At 36.8% G+C, this 23098-nt stretch overlaps 1 protein-coding gene across 3 annotated transcripts in view; it reads right to left on the bottom strand.

Annotated features, from left to right (window-relative positions):
• The window catches only part of LOC105840041 (transcription factor EC), a 100917-nt gene that overhangs the window by 19134 nt on the left and 58685 nt on the right, over nucleotides 1–23098 (bottom strand). For all 3 annotated transcript variants that reach the window (XM_036291062.1, XM_036291061.1, XM_036291063.1), the window contains exons 4-5: nucleotides 14850–15039; nucleotides 7613–7688 (exon numbers count right to left, since the gene is read on the bottom strand). In XM_036291062.1, coding sequence (XP_036146955.1) covers nucleotides 7613–7688; nucleotides 14850–15039 — 266 coding nt within the window. The remainder of the gene's footprint in view (nucleotides 1–7612; nucleotides 7689–14849; nucleotides 15040–23098) is intronic.

Raw genomic sequence — 23098 nt, 5'->3', positions numbered from 1 at the left:
GCTTCTTTGACATTGATACTGATAGCTCATTTACTTTCGTCGATCTCTCGCGGTGACAAATATCCGAAACGCGTTAACGCGGGACCAATGTGAAATTTTCCGTAATGGACTTACGGATCCTCGCGGCTTAATATTCTTTGAAAAGGAAAAACACCCAAAATTCTTCGTAATTTTTTTTTAGGAAGACAAAAGCTAATTGATATCAACTTTGTCATAGTTTTTTGTAAACAAAAATAATAATGCAAACAATAATATGCTTCCTGTTTTATTCATAACTTCGTCAAATCAAATGTCGATGAAACACTTAGGGAATGTGTTAGGGAAGTTTCAAAGAGCCTTCGAATGTTAAGAATATTAAATGTGAAAATTGATTTTTTTCGACCTCCCGAAGGAGAATACTTTCTTAAGTATTTTCACGCAACACTCAGGAACAACGCTCACGGATTTCCGTCGTTATTCACGCTTCCCTCCCCTCCCCTCCCCCTCGTGCCGCTCCGCGTCGCGCGGCCGTTGATTTACGGCGGAATCGTTTCGTCGATTTATCGCACGAAAAGTCGCGAGTTGCCGCCGTTCGCGGGGAGGAGAGCGACGTCGAATGGAAAGCCTATTATAAGGTGGCATTCGTCATGCCCGGGCGACACATCCATCCTTCGCGGACTCCTCGGTGAATACCCCCTCGAGAAAGCATAATCCTCCGTCTTATCCTCCTGTGGGGATACCGGAAGGATCGAACATCGTGCGACTATCGCACCCTTGAATTCGTGTGATCAAAAGAGCGCTATGGAAGGAAGAAATCAGCAGGCTGCACGCTTTTAAAAATCTAATCCTTGCAAAAGGATATCCTTAATTAATTTAACGAAGATGAAAATGGGCGACAATGATAATAATAAAAATAGAGTAACTATCCCCATTACACTGCTGCTGGTAATATTAGGCTAAAAATTATATTGAGAGTTATGTGTTAAAAATATTTTAATGTTAAACTAATTATCATATAAACATAATGCATAGGACATTTAAATAGGCAGGCAATATTAGATACGTGCGATATTAAGAAAGAGAGGAAACGGAAAGCATATAACATAGAACATTGATTGGCAGAACAGTAATAAATTCATGTCTTATCTTATTTTTTTATCACATTTTAAATAATCTCAACAATTTTTTGGCTTATTGCTTTTATTTTTTGTTATTAAAGTTTTTATCTGATTAATGATGAAGAAGAATGTTATTTGTATATTTAAAAGATTACAAAATAAGTATGTCAACTTCTATTGAGGTATTTAAAGTGGCAAAGTAATTGGGACAGTTACTCTATATAAAGAGAAAATAAAATAATATCAAATGAAGGTTCTTTTTAATGTAGAAATTATTTTCGACTTATTTATACTAATAAAGTGCGCATATAACAATTTAGAATAAATATAATTAAGAAATTTAATTTAGAATAAATATAATAAATATAAAAATATAATTTAATGTATAAATCTTCCTTATTTTCGCCAGTGAATTTACAAAAATAAAGTTTTCTTTTAATCAATCAAACTGAAAGATTTATTATTAATTCAAATAATTACAACATTTCGATCTCAATTTTAACTCCTTTTAAAATAGCAAAGGCGAGTTTCGACAAAAAGAAAAATTTAGAATAAAGCTGCGGAGTACGTATATAAGGTAATAGTAAATTACAAAGCGGCGTAACTACGAATAATTAATAATTATTCGCTATTTTGTGCTTGACGGTAAAATGGCTCAGCGTTCTTGTCACGAGCGCGAGCGTTCCCGCGATCCTGTTGATAATTTACATTGCCCCGGCAAAACTGTGTAATTAAATTCACGCGCGATCGCGGATCGCGAATGGGCGCGTCGGTGCACGAGATTTTGCGCCCGCCGAGCAAACTCCGAGACCAAACAGCCGCCGGTATATTGCATAAAGCATCACTTTTCTCCACGTGAGGCGCGCGTCGCGGCAACGAGGCGTCCCTATCCTGCAACAACTTGGCGACGGGCGAATTTACGAGCAATGCGGAACTCGCGGGGTCGCCGCGCAGCGGTGAACTGCGGCGTTTCCGCAAACACGCCCACCAAACGATTTTGGCGTTTTATTAATTTTCCCGCGGTCACCTATAGGAGAAAGCCGCACGCTTATTTTTCAGCGACCGCTACTCACGCGTGGATCTGATGGAGGTTCAACGGGCGTTGAATTCCGTTAACGTGTTTCCAAGTTTAATGCGAGTTAACACTCAGACCCGTTGCACGTGCAGTTTCAACGGAGCCAACGCGTTTCGCCGACTTTCGCTACCGTATATAATTGAACCAGCGGTACCTATGATGCGTTTAGCTTTCAATCGACAAATTTTTACGCGAGATTTACTTTTTACTGTACACCTGCGTCAAGGAAAAGTTTCTCTTAGAATTTACCCTCAAAATTGGGATAGCGATATTTCGGAGAATTGTGTATGATATTCGTCAATCTACATGTATAATAATAAAATTTAAAATATGTTTGGTTAAATTTTGCAATCTGCTGGGTGATTTTATAAAGTGTCTCTTTTGCATTCCAAAAATTCCCATCGATATTGATTGTCGATAATATTTGATAGATTGCCAAGCTATTCCAAGCGCCTCCAAGCTGCAGGGTAAAAATTTGCCCCGCGTGTACACCGAGAGAAAAAAATAGTTGCAGTAACCATATTATCACCATAATTTGTAGTCATTTTCTAACTCAATCACATTTTTATTATTCAACAATATAAATTAGTTTGTTTAAACCATGCCATAATCAAAATGTAGATTTTAATGTAAATTGTATTATAATAAACAATCGCTATAAGCATATCGTTATTATTACCATTATAATAATAATTGCTATAAAAATAATATACAATTTTAGTCGCAAATATCATGTGCTTTTCTATCAGTGTAGTACAACTATTTAATTTCCATTTCAATCTTCGTGCTGACAAAAAACAGTCTTCGTATGGAATAAACGTTAAGTGTGTCAAAAAAAAAAAAAAAATGGACTTAACTAAGCAAAGAACCGTTTTCGTGGCAGCGTGCAAGCTCGCAGATTCAATTACCGTTTCATTATTGTTAACAGGAGCACACGACCGAACAGCTAAACATTCCGCGCCTCTCGTCGGAGAGACGGAGTGACATCGCGGCGCGTTTCAGGCCTCCTCCTCCTCCTCCTCCTCCTCGCGAGTCGCGCGCGTGGTTTTGGTACTTGCAGTTTGCACGCGCGCGCGCGCGTCGGAAACGAGTTTGCACGAACAATAAACAGCCAAGTGCATCGACGTAGGTTTCATCGTCGCACGCGTTAATGAGGAACAACGTAAGGAGCACACACGAGGAAGTAGCGTGGAGAGGAAGAGGGAAAGGGGCGGATTCGGGGGGGGGGGGGAGGGCGTTTTGCAGGAAACGAGGACGATTCCGAAACTTGAACGCCCGACGAATGAAGAGACACTGGAAGAAGAGGTGGAGACGGAGAGAGAAATCTGTGCCGTGTTTGCCCGTGTCTTTAGAATCGGGGCTCCACTTCGTTATCACGGGCGCGCTATCGCGCGGAGTTTACCCGCTTGATATCGTCCCCGGCCAAAGCCGAAACTAAAACCATACCGGGATAAAGACGTTGCAGAGAAGAGACACTCGCCGCGAGAAGTTCTGACGTGCGTATATTACTGACACGTCATTTACTCTCTCTCTCTCTTCCTCGACGAATAAGACTCGTCAGCTACAACTTTGAGAAAAATTAAACCAAGTTTCGTGCAAATGTAAACATCTCTCTCTCCTCTTTATTGCTAAATATATCTAAATAAAATTTCATATTTTAAAGAATTCAATAAGGTACCTGTATGGCCACGTACACAATTTGGCTCATTTCTAAATAGTCGCACAATGAATTTCACAGATAACGTTAATATAACGCTCAGAAAGTTAATACAATATATTTATGCCAATTAACTGGTTCATATCTGCTTTCTATGGCTTGTAATCACATTTTATTCAAATTGCGCTCTTCTGAATCTAAAATTTCAGAGAGAAATTTTTGCTTGGTACTATCATGTAACAATTATAAATATCCGCAATTTATATTATTGTCCCTTATAATATAATGTAATACTGGACAGTTAATTAGCCAGTAATTAAATACTTATTTTGAGTATTAAAAGCACTGTTGTTAGTACTTTTAAATAATCAAAATAAGTAATAATAACATTTTTACAAGAGGTAGCTCTTTATTTGTGCTTCTCATTACTATATTTACTTTACATTTTTATTAAAACGTCTTGCTAAAGAAAGAAAACTCTTTGCATGGTGAAACCATTATGGCCAGAGATATTGCTGGAGACACAATATATCTTATTATCATACAAAAGTTAAAATTTGTTTCTTTATTTAGCGTTTAATTTTTCACTAATATTTCTTGTCTTTCTCCAGTTAATTAAGAGAGCTTCTTGATAAATAAAAGTTAAGATAATGTTTCGTAATAAATAAACAATTTTATATTTAATAAATAATATGTGTAATTTTTGGCATAAATATGTCAATAAATGCTCAATTAAACATGTTGATTTTTTATTTTGCATTTTTCCAAAATATTTATGAAAAAGAGAAAAATATATAACTGGACAAGTGCTATTTTTTTTACGTCTTTACTGTACTTAAATAATTGAAATAATTTTATAAATTTTTTTTGTTTCAGAAACGTTTTCTTTTTTAAATCTAAGGCTTATTTTGTATTCATCAAAAAAATTAGAAAAAGCCACAAAGCTTAGAGCAGTCACACTCTAAAAAATCACATTTATTATAATGGGAAATGTGGAAACCCACTATTGCAAAAGTGCAAAAATTTACACCTATTATAGTAAGTCCCAAAATTACTTACTATAATAGATGTTTTATTTTACACATATTTTTTACAGTGTATATTGGGTATTGGTACCTTATATTTTGCAAATTACGATAAAAATGCTGTAGTAATTTATAATAATTAAGAGGCTTCCGAACTGTGCCATAAAAAACGCTCTTGCAATGAAAAGGTCATAAACGTTTCGTTGAGTTACATTTATCCTCGTTTCGTATATTGCGTCTGACTCACGCGAAATTTTCCGAGTAAACCCCCGCCACCGCGAAGAAAATTGTGCAATATAACGCATATCTAATACATACACACACTTGGCAGCTCCGTTCCCTTATCACCCGCGAGACAGTCCGTAAACGTTATCACACGTTTGCCGCGACTGCACGCCATTGTCTTATCGATGTAATGAGCGTCATTAGATAAGAGGCGCTCGCAAATCGAGGACGTGCGTATGTGCGTGTGCTGTAATAACGTGTCGCAACGCGGACGCGCAACGTGCGGTCCAAATATGCGCGCGCGAGATCGAAATGTCAATCGGGAAATTTAAAGTAAGCGTTAAACGCAATTTCCAGCGGGGGGTACACGGGTATAAATTATCGCTGACAAAACACGATCGTGGTGAGGCCGCATTAATTCAACTTTCATCTCGTCAGCTCCAAATAACGGAGGGGGAGAGAAATTCGAGACGTGAAACACATTAATCCCCCCGTGCCGTGCTCTCTCGTTATCGCGTCTATCAGTGACGTGTCGAAAAATATGACGGGCATATGACGGCAGATAAAGAACACACGTCGGCCTGCACGCTTCTCCTTCATCGGGCGCAGATAACGTAAATTACGATGGCGATAAATCAGTAATATTACAAACAACAAATTTCGCGTCTTCCTTCGTGGGCGAAGTGCGGCGCGACGATTTGAAAATCGTCGGTGACGAAAGCCAAGAATTCGACTTTAGTAAAAAGCTTTTTATTTCCATAAATTTCCGTTCCTTCTATTTTCAAATTTTGTTGTTAAAAAAAAAATTGTAAACAACATAAATTATTTCAATGTAGAATGCAGTCGATGCAAATAAATTTTTAAAAGTCGTAAGGTTTTTCCGGACTATTGTGACAAAATCAAAGTAAGTGTACATTCCATTGCACAAGTTTCTTATCATCAATAAAGTCGAATGTTACTCGCAATTAATGTTAACTGCAAGTCTCATTTGTTCGGATTTTTCCATGATTTCTCGCGGATCGATACTCAGAGAAACACGACGGAAGGAGGAGGACGCCGAACCCGAAAAGAGAGAGTTTTTAAGTTCGTCGGATGTTGACACAGACAAATGGATCGATCGTCGGCTTGATAAATGAACTACGGACCCGTTCGGCTATTCTATGCAAAAGGGTCCCTCGTTAGCGTGTCCATCGTGTGTCGAAGAAGTCTCGGGAAAGATTCGCGTCAGGGATCGTGTCCGAAACAGGTCAGACATGAATCGTCGACGTGGGGAATCCCGGGAAAATAACGACAGAGAAAACGAACGTTTCCTACGGCACTTGCGTGGCCAGGAAAGATTTTTTTTTTTTTTCGTGGAGTAATTTGCACCGCGACACATCTCTTTTTTTACCTTTGAAAGTCATTAACTCGGTATCAAAAGAGATTTTATGATTCGATAAATTTTTACGAACAATTATCAATTAAATTTATTTCACAACGAATAAACTCGATTTGTCGACTGTTCATTACAGCTGGTATTTGTATCCAGAAAGAACAAACTGTATTAATGAGATTTAGCGAGCTGAAGATTTTACAGCTGAATAAATGACTCCGATCGTAAACGTCGAACAATATGAGATAAGGCTCTTTATGGTGCTGGAGTTCGATATATATAATGGTAGACAATTACGTCTAATAACCGTATGTTAAAACTTATCTCCCGTAATCAAAAACACAAAAGAAGTTCAAATCACGATTATACGATATATATCGAATATCGAATATTAAAATACTATACGTCAATAAAAATTGCGATTTATTTCGTTCGACGTTAATGGATATTCGTAATTTGAATAAAACGTCTGAAAATAATAATATTACAACAAATTTCGTTTCCGTATTAAATTCAAGAGAATATATTACTTTTTAAATTATGTTTCCTAAGTTTATAAACGAAAGAAAATTTTCCTGGAGTTTCGTAGAAAAAATGAATGCTGTATAAAAGATAAAATTTATAAAGTGCTTTATGTAAGACACGACGAGAAGGAACGGGCGTATGTTTGGCATTGTCGGTACAGGCGGTAACACGAGGATCTAAACAAAACTGATCTTTTTTAATCCCGTCCCCTCGTATTTCCGGTTCGCGGCGTCACTCCATCCTCGCCCATTTGCCTTCATTCACCGGGCTGAAGGACACCCCAAACGAGAAAGCGTAGCCTGCGCGAGAACGGGAAACAAAGCTGAAGTAAAGGAAGGAAGAGCGAGCAGCCGTGGAGAGCCAGGGCGAGAGGAAGAAAGGACAGCGAAGGAAAAGGTGGAAGACGGAGGTAGGGGGGGGCGAAGAATGGACTTCCGGTGAAAGCCTCTCGTCTCGAGCACCTGACCTGGACTAACTCGTCGTAAAGGGTCACGAACAGGAAATAATGGTCCGTGGGGAATGTGCAAAAGGCAAAGGCAAAGAATAAGAGGACTACGAAAAACGGGGGGGTGGGAGGGGGCGAGAGGGGTGAAGAACGCGCGCGCGAGGCGAAAGAAAAGAGAGATTCGTACTCACGGGTCATTGGTCTTGGGCAGGAGGGTACCGAGCTCCTTGATCCTGTCGTTGATGTTGAAACGCCGCCGTCGTTCAACTGAAAACGGAAATTGTGCACATCAATCATGGCTCACTCGCGACAGATGAGGCAGATACAGATGAGCAGATAGCTCTGTTAATTCGCCCGCTGAAACGGCGTGGTCGGCGTGGACGATTTGGGTTTTTGATCGGCAGACATATTCGTCTTATCTCGTGTTTATTAAAGAGCCCGCTGGTTGCTTAACGTATTGGATCTTGAATCGACAGGAGTTCATCGACAATCGCGTCGCGGCAATCGACAAAACTGTCGATGATTGAAGATTCGATGTTTCCACATTGAGAAAAAAGTTGTTAATTTTTCCTTTAACTCAAATATTCATTATATACTTCGGTCGAATATATAAATGTTTGAATTAAAGTTGAAGCGTTTTATGTGTTTAAGTTAAATGTATGAATACCTGAAAGGAACCTTAATTAAAAAATTGAAAAATTTAGTCCAATTAGCAACTTTTTTTCCTCAGTGCATGTTAACGTACTTTAGAAATAATTTTTTACAAGGCTGTGTTTTTCAACTTAACAACCACAAAGAAATGTCGTCTCTCTCTCTCTCTCTCTTTTTTTTTCTTTTAGTTACATTTCCAAGGGAGAAGAGAAGGTAAAGCTATAAGTTTCACGTATATTTCCTTACACATTCCCAGGTTCTCCGGTCCGGGACTATTACAATATTCTCCTCGAGTTTACAAGCACTTGACACGCGAACGGAACCGAACGCGCTCGGTACGCTCCCTTCGATCGCTCGATCGTAATAAATTACATCGCCGTCGTCCTTGAACGCGCGTGCGAATTGTCGAGGGTCGAATCGCACCCGTCCCACCGGTACATCCGGGGTTATCGTCGTCCCGTATCGAAGTTATTCGGGAAAGCATATCGCGCTTTCCGGAGGATATAGCGTATCTCCCCTGCGGAAAAGACTGCAAACCGGATCGCTGGCACGTGACCCCGTTCCCGATCGATTATTCCGGCCAGGTATCTCTCGGAGCGGAGGTCAAGCCGCTTGCTTGGCTCGCCATCGGAGCAGCTCCGATATCTCGATCGAGAGAGAGAGAGAGAGAAGGAAGTGGGGAAGGGGGAGGATAAGCCGCTACCGGGAAAGTAAATTTGTCAAAGTGAGAGTATCGCGCGGAAAGAGACATCACTTTTCCCCACGTGAGTGACAGAAACGGCAGGCATTGCCGTCGAAATTAATCGATAAAAATGAGAGATACGAGGGACGGTCGATTAATTTCCTTTCGCTCCTTTCGTTCGTCGAGCCGGGTCGATGAGTAGATTTGTATCTCCATTGAAATTAATCGACCTCGTGCGCGATAGGAATCGTAGATCGGAAGTAGAGAGGGTTAGTCGGGACCAAACAAAATATTTCTGCTACCTGACAGCAAATCAAGAAACATGATAATAAATTACTTTTCCGTTTTGTAGCATTATCCATGATATAACTGTATAAACAAATTTAACTCTTATAGAGCTTTTTGTTCTGTTTTTTATTCTGCGGCCAGGATAAGACGTAATCCTTTGGACACGAAAGATTAGAGTAGAGGAAATGCTAGTAAGAACCTTAATTTGGGACCTTTGAAACAACAAAGAAAACAGTGAATTAAAAGACGTGTTCTAAAAATAAAATTTCCAAGACGCAAGAGAGTACTCGCGACTTTGTGAAAGTCAAATATAGTTAAGGAAAAATCGGCTCCAAATAAGATCTACATCCAGTCCTGGAGCACTTCAAAGTGCATCACGCAGGTCTTCGACAAACTAAATTCTGCAATTTGCTGATTCATACAGAGACAAATATTTGTAAACATCGCGATAGAACGGGGAGGAGAAAGGGGGGAGGCGATAAAGAGATACGAGATAGGAGAGTTGTCGCACGCGCAAAGAGATGAAGGAGCAGCCTTGAAAACTTTGAGGAAGTTGTAACTTTCTTTCTCAAATTCGATTCGCCTCGGAAAAGAGAGACAGAAAGACAAAAAGAGAGAGAGAGAGAGAGAGAGAGAGAGAAGGAACGACGGAGAGAGAAGTGGACATCAACGGAGGACGGGGGTTGAGAAGGGAATTTCCTCTGATCTAGCTGATTAGATTACGATGGTTAATTTAGAGGAGCGTGAGGCAGACTGAAAAATCAATGAGGATGAGGCCAGGACAAACGACGAAGATCGAACCTACCCGATTCTGTCCGGGTAGATGCGCGAACCTATGCTTTTCACTTGGAAGAATCGAGAGGCACGCCTTCCTAATTGACGACGACGAGTTTCATCAATCGGCAGCCCAGGCTCGGGAAGAAATTATCCGCGAAGTACGGGATAAAAATTACAGAAAAGCTTCTCGTCGGAATGGGCTTTCTCCCCCCTCCCCTCCCCCTCCGACGAAAGAGAATGCAAACGTAACGGCCTCCGAGCTGCGCGTGGACAAACAACGATTCCCTTTCTAGTCTACGATTATAAAAATTGCGATTTTGCTGGAGTAACTTCGTGCGCATTTCAGCTCATAATTCCCCTCTTAGGGAATATCCTGAATTTATATTTAAAAAAAAAAAGGGTATTTTAAGCCATTTCCAGTGAATTTTCAGGCTCGAACTTTTCCTTGAAAAAAATTTCGTCGTTTTTATTCGAGTCGCAAGAGGATTTGAAATTTGTCAAATCTCTCGAATGTATAATCTGGTCACGTATTACGGAACTGTTCGGAAATCGACCCCGATCGGAATTATTCCGTTTTCCCGGGAAAGCACAATAGAAGTCTACGAAATAATTGAATAATTTCGATCGAAATCCATTCCGAAACGTTCTATAATACGCGTCCCGAAGCGGAAACGAAACCACTTGGTCGCGTCCATTGAGATTAGAAAAAAAAATGTAATTAAAGAGAGGAACAGATAGAGAAAGAGGGAGAGAGAGAGAGAGAAATAGAGAGTGGAATTAAATGAAATTAAGTAGGAGAGGAGGTGCATTTGCAAATCGACTCGTGTCGTATGCATATCGATCGCGCAGAAAAAGTCGGCTCTCATCGATAAGCACCTCCTTTGTCTACCCGCGTATGGCGCACGTAGAACGCCCAATCGACAATACGGGGATGCACAATAGTAGTCGATAAGTGGTGAGACAAAAGGGTGAGGGAGGGAAGGAAGAGTAGGAAGGACAAGGCAAATTAGCCGCGCAACGGCGCGACTATTTTTTGCAGAATTCCTATTTTATTTCCGTATGCTCTGCGGTCGTTATTTCTCCATTCTCTCTTACAAATTCGATCCCGATTTCTCCGTTCCCGTGCCGTTCCCCGGCCAACTGGACTTTCATTACGCTCGCAATTGTTTTCGGAAAATTGGATGCTCCGGACGCCCTCCCGATACGACTCTCGGCACCGCCCCCGATTTCCGCTTGTTTCGTTCGCGGGCGTCGTACCATTTTTTTTTTTTGCAGTTTTAGCGACGCCTTAATCGCGAGAGGCAACGGCGAGATAAAGTTAATGTAGAAAAAAATGGCGGCTTATACCTCGAAAAAATCAGAGTAGAATGGATTGAAAAGTATCTACGGCAATTTCTTCGTTAAATGAAATTATTGATCGAGTATACCAACATTAATTAAATTATATTAAGAATATTATTTCATTTTTTATGTTTTACGTAATATAAATTTATTTCCTAGCAAAAATATATTTAATTGTGTGTTTAGTTGGAAATCTCCTATTCTTGACACTTACACATCAAGATAAAATAGAATTATATTAAAATGGACGAAAAAAATATGGTTGTGCTAAAATATTTAAAAATTTAATTAGATATAAATCTGAAAATAATCTTGTTAAATTATCATAATAATTATGTAGAAATGTATTTAAAGTGCTTGTTGATAAGACTTTGGAAAGTAACAACTACTGTAACGCCATTATCATTACCATTACTTTTTTGTAACAATTATAACGTTTTTCTGTCTGTAATGGTAACGTGGTTACATTTTCACATTAACGGTAATGAAGTTTGTTAGTTTTACTTTCATTGTTACTTTATAAATGTACACTGCTATACCTATGATCTTATTTTAGCAATTAGCAATTTTAAATTAAGCAAAATCACTATAGATTTTGTCTTTTAACTGATCAAATAATAATGTAAATAATTGGATACCACTAAAAAAGAGACTCCTCAAAACTTCGCGAAAAAATAATAAATCTTTTTAAGTAATGGTAACAGTAACACCTTACTGGCTTACTTTTATAAGGTATAGTTTTCAACTCTAATTGCTAGAATGTGTAAACTTTTTATGTATCATTACTCATCACAATTATGTATTTTGATGGTCCAACAAAATTATCTTTACAACTGCATCTAGCTAAATTTCTAGAGAATTCAACAAAACGGTTCTTTCTGTAGTAAAAACCATAAAACTTGTGTTTTTAAAACTCTTTCTTCGTACACTGAAAAAAAATTACTAAATTAAAATAAATATTTTTTCAACTGGTAGATTAAAAAAATGTATTTATACATTTTTTAAATTATAGAAAATATTATCTTATTTGAAATAAATATTATTTATTTTTTACAAAACTTCTACATGATGCCATTTGAAAAAAATATTTATTTTAATTTAGTAAATTTTTTTTCAGGTATTTTCGATTTTAAAAATATACGTGTGAATACAAAAAAGATCGATTTTCTCATGGAAGCTTTTCATCTTTTTAACAACATTTACAAAAAAATACATGTTTTCCATACTTTATAATCTATCTATACGTACTACCTACAAACTCCAAACTCGTCGAAACCGAAAATCGGATAGTTGCGTACGTTTCCCTGTAAGATAACAAATCGAAATGCAATAAAGTGTGTCGGAAATACGTATGCATTTTTCCGCGCGCGGCTTGAAAAATTCGCGTACGCAGCCAGGTTTTATTGCATCGCGGAGCGGAGAGCGAGGCGAGATAATTGAAGCTCCACTGATTACTCGGTCAAATTTACAGGACTCGCCGCGACTCGCGCGAACACAATCGCGATTCGGCACGTAACGTGTATCGCATCGTAAAACAGGAGCCCCCGGCGGCGTGGCCCGGTAAAAGCGCATGGCACTGTTTCGAATATCGCCGCTCGAAAATTGTTTAGTCGCTTGTTACGCGCGCCGCGTAGGGGATAATCCATTTCGTCACCTTAATGAGAATCCCTCGTAACGTAGCGATCCTATTGATTTTCGACGTGCAACATTTTTCCGTGGAATTGATAATGCAATGTTTTTGTAGGGCGCAATATCCCTTTAGAAGGATACGAGGATATATGATTAAAAATTATATGGAATGTTATTCAAAGTAAAACTAACTAACGTTGCATTAAAATTTCAAGTCGATCGGCCGATGCGATGTTCAAGAAAATAAAAATTAGAGCTTTATACATGACATCTATGACAGATGCTTCGTACGACTAACAGATCATTTTACCTTTTAAAATGTTTTGATAAAAAGTATACTGTTAGAACAACCTTTTTGTATGTAAAAACTCTGTTCGTCACGTAGTTTTTTCGTATACGAATAAAATGTTGATAAAAGTAAACAAAAAAGACTTTTAAAAAATACAACAAAAATTTGGCAAAAAGTTTACTTGAAAAATTGTTACAAAAATATTAATTAAAAATTAAGCTACTAATAAGGCGCCAAGTAAAACTAAGCATTGAAACATCGCAAGTTACCTGTTTAATTGTATAATCACATCCAACATTTTTAATGGCAAAAGAATATGTATAGACAGTAAATAAAATCTATTGGTAATTATTAAAGACATTTCATTAATTTTATTATACTCGTTTAAAACTAATAGTGAAATGCAAAAATTTCAACAATTGTTATATTCGGAATAATATAAGTTACGTTTTCGTGAGATTGATATCAAACATACCTTCTTATAACTTATTTAAATTTTAAATAAAAAAAACTAAGTATGTTTTTTCAAACAATTTTTCGTGCATTAAATTAAAAGTAAGTTATTATGAAATATTACACAAGTATATGTGCTCGGAATGTTATCATCATACGTATTGCAAATCTTTGAAAAGTATATTAAGTTTCAAACTACGTGTGCATCTGCATGTTTGCATGTTAAGCAGAGTACGTCTTATCTTACCTTTTTTATTATTAAATTTCGCAAACGAAGACTGCGTGATGCAACAATAAAAAAAAAGAGGGATATTACGATTAAAATAACTAGAGCCTTGTCCATATTGTACAGACAGAATGTCACTCCAATAGCATAAAAAATGAATAAAAAGTTAAAAATTGCCTCTCCCATATATAATACGAAGATATTAAATTGAGAAAAATGACATTGGTATAACAACGCAAAATATTTTCATTAAATTCACGTCAGCAATGCGCGACGTTATATTAGACTCATCATCATTGTTTGCATTAACAAATAACAGTCAGGCACTAGTTTAATTGACGACATTTGTGATAATAATATGCGACCGGTGTGACGACGCGGGGCACGGTGGCACTTTTTCATTGTCATTTAAATAGTCCACTTACGTCGCAGGCACCGTGTGTATTGGCATAAGAGTAGAGCAAATGCCGGTAACAATAACAACGTCACGGTACCGCCGATTGCTACCATTGAGGTGTAAATTGCACGGTGGCGCTTATCAATTATTTCTACACGGGCAAACAAGCGCTTGCTCGCAGCCTACTCGATCGAACGGCAATTCAAAGCTGTATGCAGAAGTAAGATTAAAACGTCAACCTTATTACGGAAGCCACGTGCCGGGGGCGCAAGATAAACTTCGAGCACATGAAAAGGATGACGCAACGAGTATCAAGCTCGCTTTGACGAAAGCTAAAGCGGGGGGGGGGGGGCAACATCTATTCACATAATATATTTAATAGTAATCGAAACTTGACAAACTGTCGAATATCAAAATTTTTATTTTCTTAATTTCTTGAGTAACACATTTAAATTTTGAAAATTTTTCGTACGGAATTATTTAATTTTAAAACGTGATTGTCACCCTGGTAATTAATTAAATAGAATCGATAAATCAACTTTTAATAACAGCGTGAAAATGCTATTATAAACTCGTTAAAAAAAACTTATATCTCTATTAAATCGCACGTTTAATAATAATGTAAAAATTAATATTGCAAAAATGCAACGTGCGATTGAATGTTTCACAACCTAATAGAGCGGTTATCGACTTACTCATGTTGTGGTTGTCCTTTTTCTGCCGGTCTTTAGCGAGAGCATGAATCTCCGCCTCGGTTAGCAAGAGAGGTTCCGGTTTAATTTGTAACTCCGGTATATTTGTGAGACTTCCGGCTTGACCATCCTTCAGTCCGTCGCCCAAGGAGCCAGCCTCGAACGACAGGATGTCATCCAGGAGATCCTCCGCCTGCAATCATAAAAAAGCAAACTGTCATTCGAATTAACGTTAACCTCGGAGGGATAAGCAAGTATTGCGACTTTTTATATAAATTTATAATAATAAAACAAGTATATCGAACAGCAAATGTCATCGGCATTGCAAGTTGCGGTAACTATATTACTATAATTTACAGTCATTTTTTAACGCAATTATATTTTTGTAGTTATTCAACAATATAAATTATAGTTTGTTTAAACTGTATTAAAGTTCTTATAATCATACACTGAGAGAAAAAAGTAGTTGCATTTACCATAATTTATAATTATTTTTGGCCGTAACAATATTTTTATAGTTAAATTAACAGTATAAATTATAATTAACTTAACACTATATTATTGTTACAATAGCTATAGCATTCGTTTATACAACCATATGTATGGTTAAACGTGCCATAATTGTGATTTATGTATGGTAGAATATTTGTATAGTAGAATATGTACGGTAGAAATTATTATAATTAATAGTAAAATTTTTACCCTGTTTGGCACAACTATACATACATAGTTATTTACACTAACATTGTAGCAATAATAACTATAAAAATGATATTTGCAACTATAATTATTTTACCATGCAATTAGTCGCAAATAGCACATAATTTTTTCTCAGTATTAACGTCGCGAACAAAACCGATCTGAGAAAGAGAGAGAGAGAGAGAGGGGAGAAAAGGAAATATCAAAATCACATTAAAAAATTAAATTCACTATTGATGGAGAAACGAGGGAGCGATCCTCAAAGAGGCCGATATGATTTATTATCGTTCCGTATCCCACTCGAACTCAATGACTATCGTGAACGAGGGAAAAAAAACCTACATTATGCAATCTATGCGAAACGACGCGCTTTTACCACAGAGAGAGAGAGAAAGCATTCGTTGATAAAGCGAACTTGTCGTCGCTCCCCCTCCCTCTGTGCGACAACATTACCAGGCCTCACTCTCACGGTGGTTAATGCAATTTTTCCCCGAGACGGGGAAATCTTGCGATCGACGCAAATGATCGTTCTTCAGGGTGGATGAGGGGAGACGAGAGACGCCGAGGGAGGAAGGAATTCAAAAGGGAGCGCGACGCGCCCGGAGGAGAACGAAAGGTGTGCGCGTCGTTAATAATTCCCGATCGACGTCGTTCGCTAAATCACCCTTTCACGCCTTAAAGACTCGTTGTCTTCCGAGCAAAGCTCTATCTCTCTCTCTCTCTCTTCGTGCGATATATCGAGCGTAATGTCATTCACGGGTTTCTCGATAATATGATTCACGCGTCAACGTGGCCGCGCGCCGCCACGAAATCTAGCTCTCTCTTTGTCTCTTTTCCTTTTTCTCTCTCTTTCTTTATACGGTTTTTTTCCCCTCATCCGTTCCGTTCCGCGCGCGGTAATATTCTGCTACGAAAACACCGATAAGCGATCGTTTGCCGTGAAAGGTGATGCGGATTTGCGCGCCGAATATCGTTCGATAAAGCAAAACGCGATGTGCGACGTCGATCGGTGTAGCGATAAATCCCGATCAGAATTCAACGGAAACAATAGCAGACTGTTTCCACGCGATTATCTGCGAAACGTATCTCGTTGTAAATTGAAGATTGCGCAAAGTGCTGTGGTGATTCGCGTGATAAGAACGATGCGCGTCGCACGTGAGGAGGAATAAGGTGCGCTGAATGAGCGCAAGCCGCCTTCATTCACAAGGAGATTAAAATTTAATTTCCTGACAATTATTGATAATTCGCAGTTCCTTTTTTTTTTCTCTAGGTAGCCGAATAAATTACGAACAAACGATCATTTATCTTCCATTTCCTGAATTATCCTCGGCATTAAAGCGATATTCAGATATAGTTTTAAAATGAAACATCTACATATTCCTGCATCACTTGCGTGATAAAAACTACGATAAAGTATTACGATTCCCTCTATTATACAATGCACCTCATATGCAATCCTAGAAAAGTACATATTCTCCGAAGAACATCGTTGCTCATTAAAAAAACTAAAATTATTCTCCATTAACCCATTAAGCTCGGCCATTAACCTGCAAAAGCTAATCCCTGAAAACTGTTTCATTCGTGGCATAACGTCAAACTATGCAAATATATGAAAAAAAAAATTTTTTTATGTTTTCCAAATTTTAATACGGCGGACCAGTATGGTGTACCTAAAGATTTTAATATTCTTCAATTTTCATACAAAATTTTGTAAAAATTGAAAAATTTTTTAATTTTTCGATCCACCATATTGGTACCGCTATATTAAAATTTGAAGAACGAAAAAATTTTTTTTGGTATATTTGCATAGTTTGACGTTATGCCACGAATGAAACAGTTTCCAGGGACTTAGCTTTTGCAGGTTAATGGCCGAACTTAATGAGTTAAAAGGTAAAAAAAAATTAATATTTTTAATATTTAAACTCTTTAAAATACAGTAAAAAACATTTTGTCAATATTTGATAATTTGACGAAGTTGTAGATAAAAAGAGCAAATAGCCTACAGTCGAAATCAAAGCATGGTGTTCATTATCGCATATTTTTTAATAAAAAGTTTATAAATATATAAGTCACTACCGTGGAGGGGTATATTCTGTGAGATCAGACTCGGAATATACAGTACGCTTCTATTAATTCGTTATTAAACATTGAATAATGTACTGCACTGTTGTTACAACCTTAAAAATATTTTAAACAGTGGGAATCAAAATTGAACCGCAACAAGATATTTATTAATACAAACAAAATTTATTGCAGGCAGCAGCAACGACGCTTAACAGAAGAGAATATTCTAAAAATACGTAAAAATTAATCGAGGAAACAGAAAACTTGATATATGGACTTGTTAATTAGCTAATAAATTATTAATATAATCAGTATATGGATTCAGAATTGTTGATTAGCTTATAAGTTATTAATATACTCATTATATACCGTGAGAAAATAACAAGTATGTTCCCACATACAAATTAAAAGAATATATAAAGTTTTATATTAATTATGGTTCCCCGTGTTCGCAAAGAGAAGAAACCCTGAAAACATCTTTCTCGGCCATAAAAAAAAAATACTCTTGTTAAGGCACTGATGACTGTCGCAGCTTCGCAAGACGCAAACCTCGAAGCGGACTCGCTTCGGCGATCTGCGGCAATGCATGTGCATCGCGACTGCCGGTGTAGCGCGTACGTGTGTGACGTTACGTAAACATTACGTAAACAATAATAGGCGAGTTCTGTGCTGGTCTGCGGAACAACGTTTCGACGTCGACTATCGCCGCCAACCAACGGGAGATGAATCGAGTTACCTCTCGGTCCGACGGACGCGCTTTGACACGAGCGGACCGACAAAAGCCATGCGCCATGGCTGCAAGCGAGAAACACGTTAATTGTATAATGGCCTGAATGTACCGACGAGTGTACCGAGTATAACGAAAGTCGCGCATCCTCCACGGCGGAACACTAGAGTTCAAATTAAAACGATCGTCCCGTCGCACGTTACTTCGATAGCGGTTAAAAATTGAAGTCAAATTAATGTTAGCATTTAACACTAGAACAAGCGGCATTAAATGTATATCCCTATCTCCATCATTTTTTATCGTCATTTTTAACTTGTTTATTTATTATTATTTTTAATTCGTTTAATATTTAAATAATTAATCCGAAAACAAAGAATCACCTTAATAATTTTGGTAATTTAATTTTAAAAAATATGTAATTTATTATTTTGACGAGTTTGGTTTAAAAAAATTAATAGGCAAATCTCACATACACTTTAACATTTCTGAAAAGTCTTTTATTATATGATTATTTTTTTTAATCGTATATAAAAGTTATAACTATAATCGTAGCGGAGGGCAAAAGAAATGCGCGTTTTCATATAAGAACTGGAAACTCTAAAACAAAAGTAACTTAAAGAAAAATATTTTCATATTTTAAAATAATACCCACAAGAAAGAGTTCAAGTTCTGACTGTCCAAAAAGTTATTTAGTAATCTAAAAATGATACTTTTTAATATGCATAAATAAGTATTAAAGATATATTACATTCATATTTTAAATAATATATATTACTAGCATTGCGTTACAAAACTTTACAACTAATTGAAAGAAACATTTTTGAAAATAAAAATAAAATAAAACTTTTTAAAATTAAAATTGCAATATTTTTTTTAATAGTTTATAAAACTCCTATAATATATAAACGAGAATTAATTAAAAATAAAGGAAAAGTAAAATTTTCTTAGTAAAAAAAAAATTACTCTACAACATAGTTTATTAATGTTTCAGGATGAACTTTTAAGGCGTCTTGATAAAAAAAACATACACAAATTGAGGCCAGCAATGCACTGATCTGTTTTCTATACTAAAAAAAGTTGTTAATTTAATTAAATTTTTCAACTTGATTAAATTTCTTCGATTCAATTAACTATGTATTTCAGTTAAATATACAAATAATTAAATTTAAGTATTTTATAAATTTCAGTTAAATGCATAAATACTGAACTGAACAATTTAATCAAGTTAAAAAATTTAGTCAAACTAACAATATTTTTTTCTCAATGTAGATAAAAAATTTTTTTAAGTAGAAGAACGTAAAAATCGTTATCTCGACATTCTTAATATTTTTTGAAAAAAGGTGCAAGGCAATGTTTAAAGATAAGTGCTACGTACTAATATCGTTATCAACAAAAAGTCTAATTACTAAGCTTTAATGTAAAATTTGGTTTTTTAACATTTTAACACTTAATATCAGAAATCAAGCAATGTTTCGAAGAAAACATCGCTGAATTAAATTCAAGTAGAGAGAAATGTAGCGATGAGAAAGGGAGTTTCAATTCCCTGAACTAAATTACGCTGTGAAAGAAAAGCTTCGCTGCCAATTTTGTTACTGCTAAGAAAATTGTGCCGAGATTAGTAACAACGGGACACCGTGTATAGGCCCGGAGGAACGCGTACGCGAAAGAGGCAATTCCGACACACGACAGCGAGGATGAATGGTGCGAGCGCGAAGATGAGACGCGCGTAGATGGATGACAGAGACAGCATCGATCGTCGTTGTGGTCAATGAAACTGATGCGCGTCGAAAGGGAGGCGGTGATCGGTGAAGGGACTATAATGTATAGCGTATACGATACACGCGATCAAAGTAAATTGCCCCTGCAATACGAGCGTCAAGATGACGTGCGCACAAACGTGCATCTGACTCTGCAGTGCTGCATCTTTACATGAAACCCGACGTAAATACGCGCATATAAGAATTCAAATTATTAACTGAATTAAGTAACAAAAAGAGATTTCAAAAATAATTCTTCTGACAATGTCATAAAGTAATTTTTAATAATTTTAGACATCAGCAAAAACAATACACAGAAATGTATTACAGAAAAAAAGAGAGAAAGAAAATTTAAATAATAAACTTTAATATTTTAATTGAGTAATTGCAGAGTTTTTCAATATTATCATTTTAAAGCTTCTTGAATTTTAAGTAGAGTTTCTCATTGTATTCACAGCAACAAAATGTGACGACACTCGACCACTTCGTAGAATTACAACTCGTATAATCCTATCGCGAGTCGTGTCCAATGTACATAACAAAACGCAGTCGGAAATTCGACGCTACGTACGATATATCTACAAAGGCTATCTCGCCCGCTGATATTAACCGGCAATAAAGAGTCGGGCCAGCCCGCAACGCGGAATGGCCATTCATTTTGGCGTTTTCTATGTCGATTTCGCGAATTATGCACGCAATTCCCATAAAAGCAATTGGCAAGGACCCGTCGCTCGTTAAGCACGAAATAAAAAAGAAAACGTACGCGCTACACCTCGTCAAACGTCATCAGTCGATAATGGATTCGCCGGTCTCGTTATACACGCCGAACATACCGCCGCATGCATGTACAGCGTAAACGAATCGTCTTTAAAGAGCCACGTTACGGTCGAAACAGCCTTGGCCGTAGACGCGTGCGAATGGCACGATTCTCGATCATGCACGCGCGACGAATGTCGCGCGGAGGATCGTTAATTAGGAACGTTATGAGGTCCGGTGGAATATAAGACGATCGACTTTCTTGCGTAAGCGTTGCGAGAGACATATTTGGTCGTACAACATATATTCGATACCATCTGCCGTCCCGGTACACAGAAAAAAAGATTAGTCTCAAGTCTAAACACGGAGAGAATTTTCTCTTAAAAATTATCCTTAAAATCGTAGTGAGACAACGTAAACCTTGAAGAATTTTACCATACTTTTAATAAATTTGGCAAAGTTTTAGTAAATTTTGTTAAAAGTATAGTAAAATTTTTCAAGGTTCACGTTGTCTTACCATTACCATGATTTTCAGGGTACTTTTTAAGAGAAAATTCTCTTCGCAATCATTTTCTCATACAAACGAAATTGTAAAACCTTTTTTTTTTTAAATTTGATAATTTTAAACAGACATAACTCGCTCACAAACTAAAAAAAATTTTGTATAGTTTCATAAAAATGTATTCGCTTTATTTTCTCAACAATAATTTTCACTAAATTAAGAGGGGAAAAAATATTGGATAAAAAATAGCAATTTTTTCAAATAATAAAATCTTTTAATAGTATTATTAACAAAACACGTATATATTAATATTAAAATAAAACTGTAATATTTTTTGTAAAATTTTTTTTATTAAACCCCTTAAAGATTTTATATTCTCTTGCTTATACATAAGACAATAATTGAATCAATACTGTTTGCAATTATATTATTTTCCAATTAGTTACTTGCAAATCGTTCAGAATATTATAAAAAATGCTAAACTTATTCGACGAAAAAATATCGTTCAAGCTCGTGAATAAATTCTTCTTGACAGGAGGCTATTTTCCTTCAATTATAAAATGTCCTTTCCGTGAAGGGAAAATGAGCGATATTGATTGATTAAATAATACCGCATTCGCACACCAAGATCAACGAATCATTCAGCAACGAGCGGAGCGAATTGCAGCGACAGGAAGCAATTGCGTCTGCAATTGCGTAACGAAAGAAGATTATAATTGCATACAATTAAGTACCGCAAGCATGCGAGATAATGTCAGAACGGCTTTAATTAATTCCGGTCGCATAAGACGTCCAATCGTATGCACGGTAATAAATCGCGACGAGATGTAGTCCTTGTTCCGTTAACCATTTCGTATCTACATCCTGTAATCCTGCGAATGTGCAGAAAAAAGTTTAGCGCTTCTATGAAACGCATCTGTTATATTTTTAAGTTGAAATCAATCGTGAATAACATTACGATAAGTGTGTAGAAGAGCGTTAATTAATACATTTGTAACGAAATGTATACCAAAAATAGGTATTTAAAAATGCATAATAAAATCAAACGAACTTTAAATTACATGTAACTTATGACTGGAAGTAAACTAAGAGAAATATTGAGCAAAATTTGATTGATACGTGACTAATGAAACAATATCGTTTTTATGCTGATTAAAGAGTTTGGTTATGTTTTGTTAAGATGGCAAAGTTTTGTAATTAACACAACGGTATTATTTTATTAGTCACATATCAACCAGAACTTTGCCTGCTAATATAAATACATTTCTCTCGTTGTGTTTAATCGAACGTACGTCGGCAAGCAGAGACAAATAGAAGCCGCCCTTGCCTTTCGCATATTGTTAAAATGTATATCCTTCTATCTATGTAAATAGGAACAGTTTTTATATTATGCATGTTGCACGCGTGTAACGGCGATGCAAATTCGTACACGTGACACATTATTCATTACCTCACCTTTAAAAAACGAATTTATAAAGTTTGTCAAGGCGCTCGATAAAATCCCGCATTAACGAGAGCGTCGGAAAAATCCGTATCAATATGTAGCGCGGTATACCACCGGAGCGTGACATAAAGAATCAATCTCGCATTATATTTTATATTATCGTGACGCCTGTTGCATTAATGACACGTCCGGCAAAATGGAACATTCGTTATTCGTGCTGAATGACAATTTACCGGAGAAGTATACACAATATCGGAATCAAGTTAACGAGATCAAAAGTTAAGGAAGTTCCGCTGCTAAATC

Source organism: Monomorium pharaonis, chromosome 8 (genome assembly GCF_013373865.1).
Source record: "Monomorium pharaonis isolate MP-MQ-018 chromosome 8, ASM1337386v2, whole genome shotgun sequence".
In the NCBI taxonomy this organism is placed as follows: domain Eukaryota; kingdom Metazoa; phylum Arthropoda; class Insecta; order Hymenoptera; family Formicidae; genus Monomorium; species Monomorium pharaonis.
The sequence above is the reverse complement of the archived record's forward strand: the minus strand, read 5'-3'. Positions and strand labels throughout refer to the sequence as shown.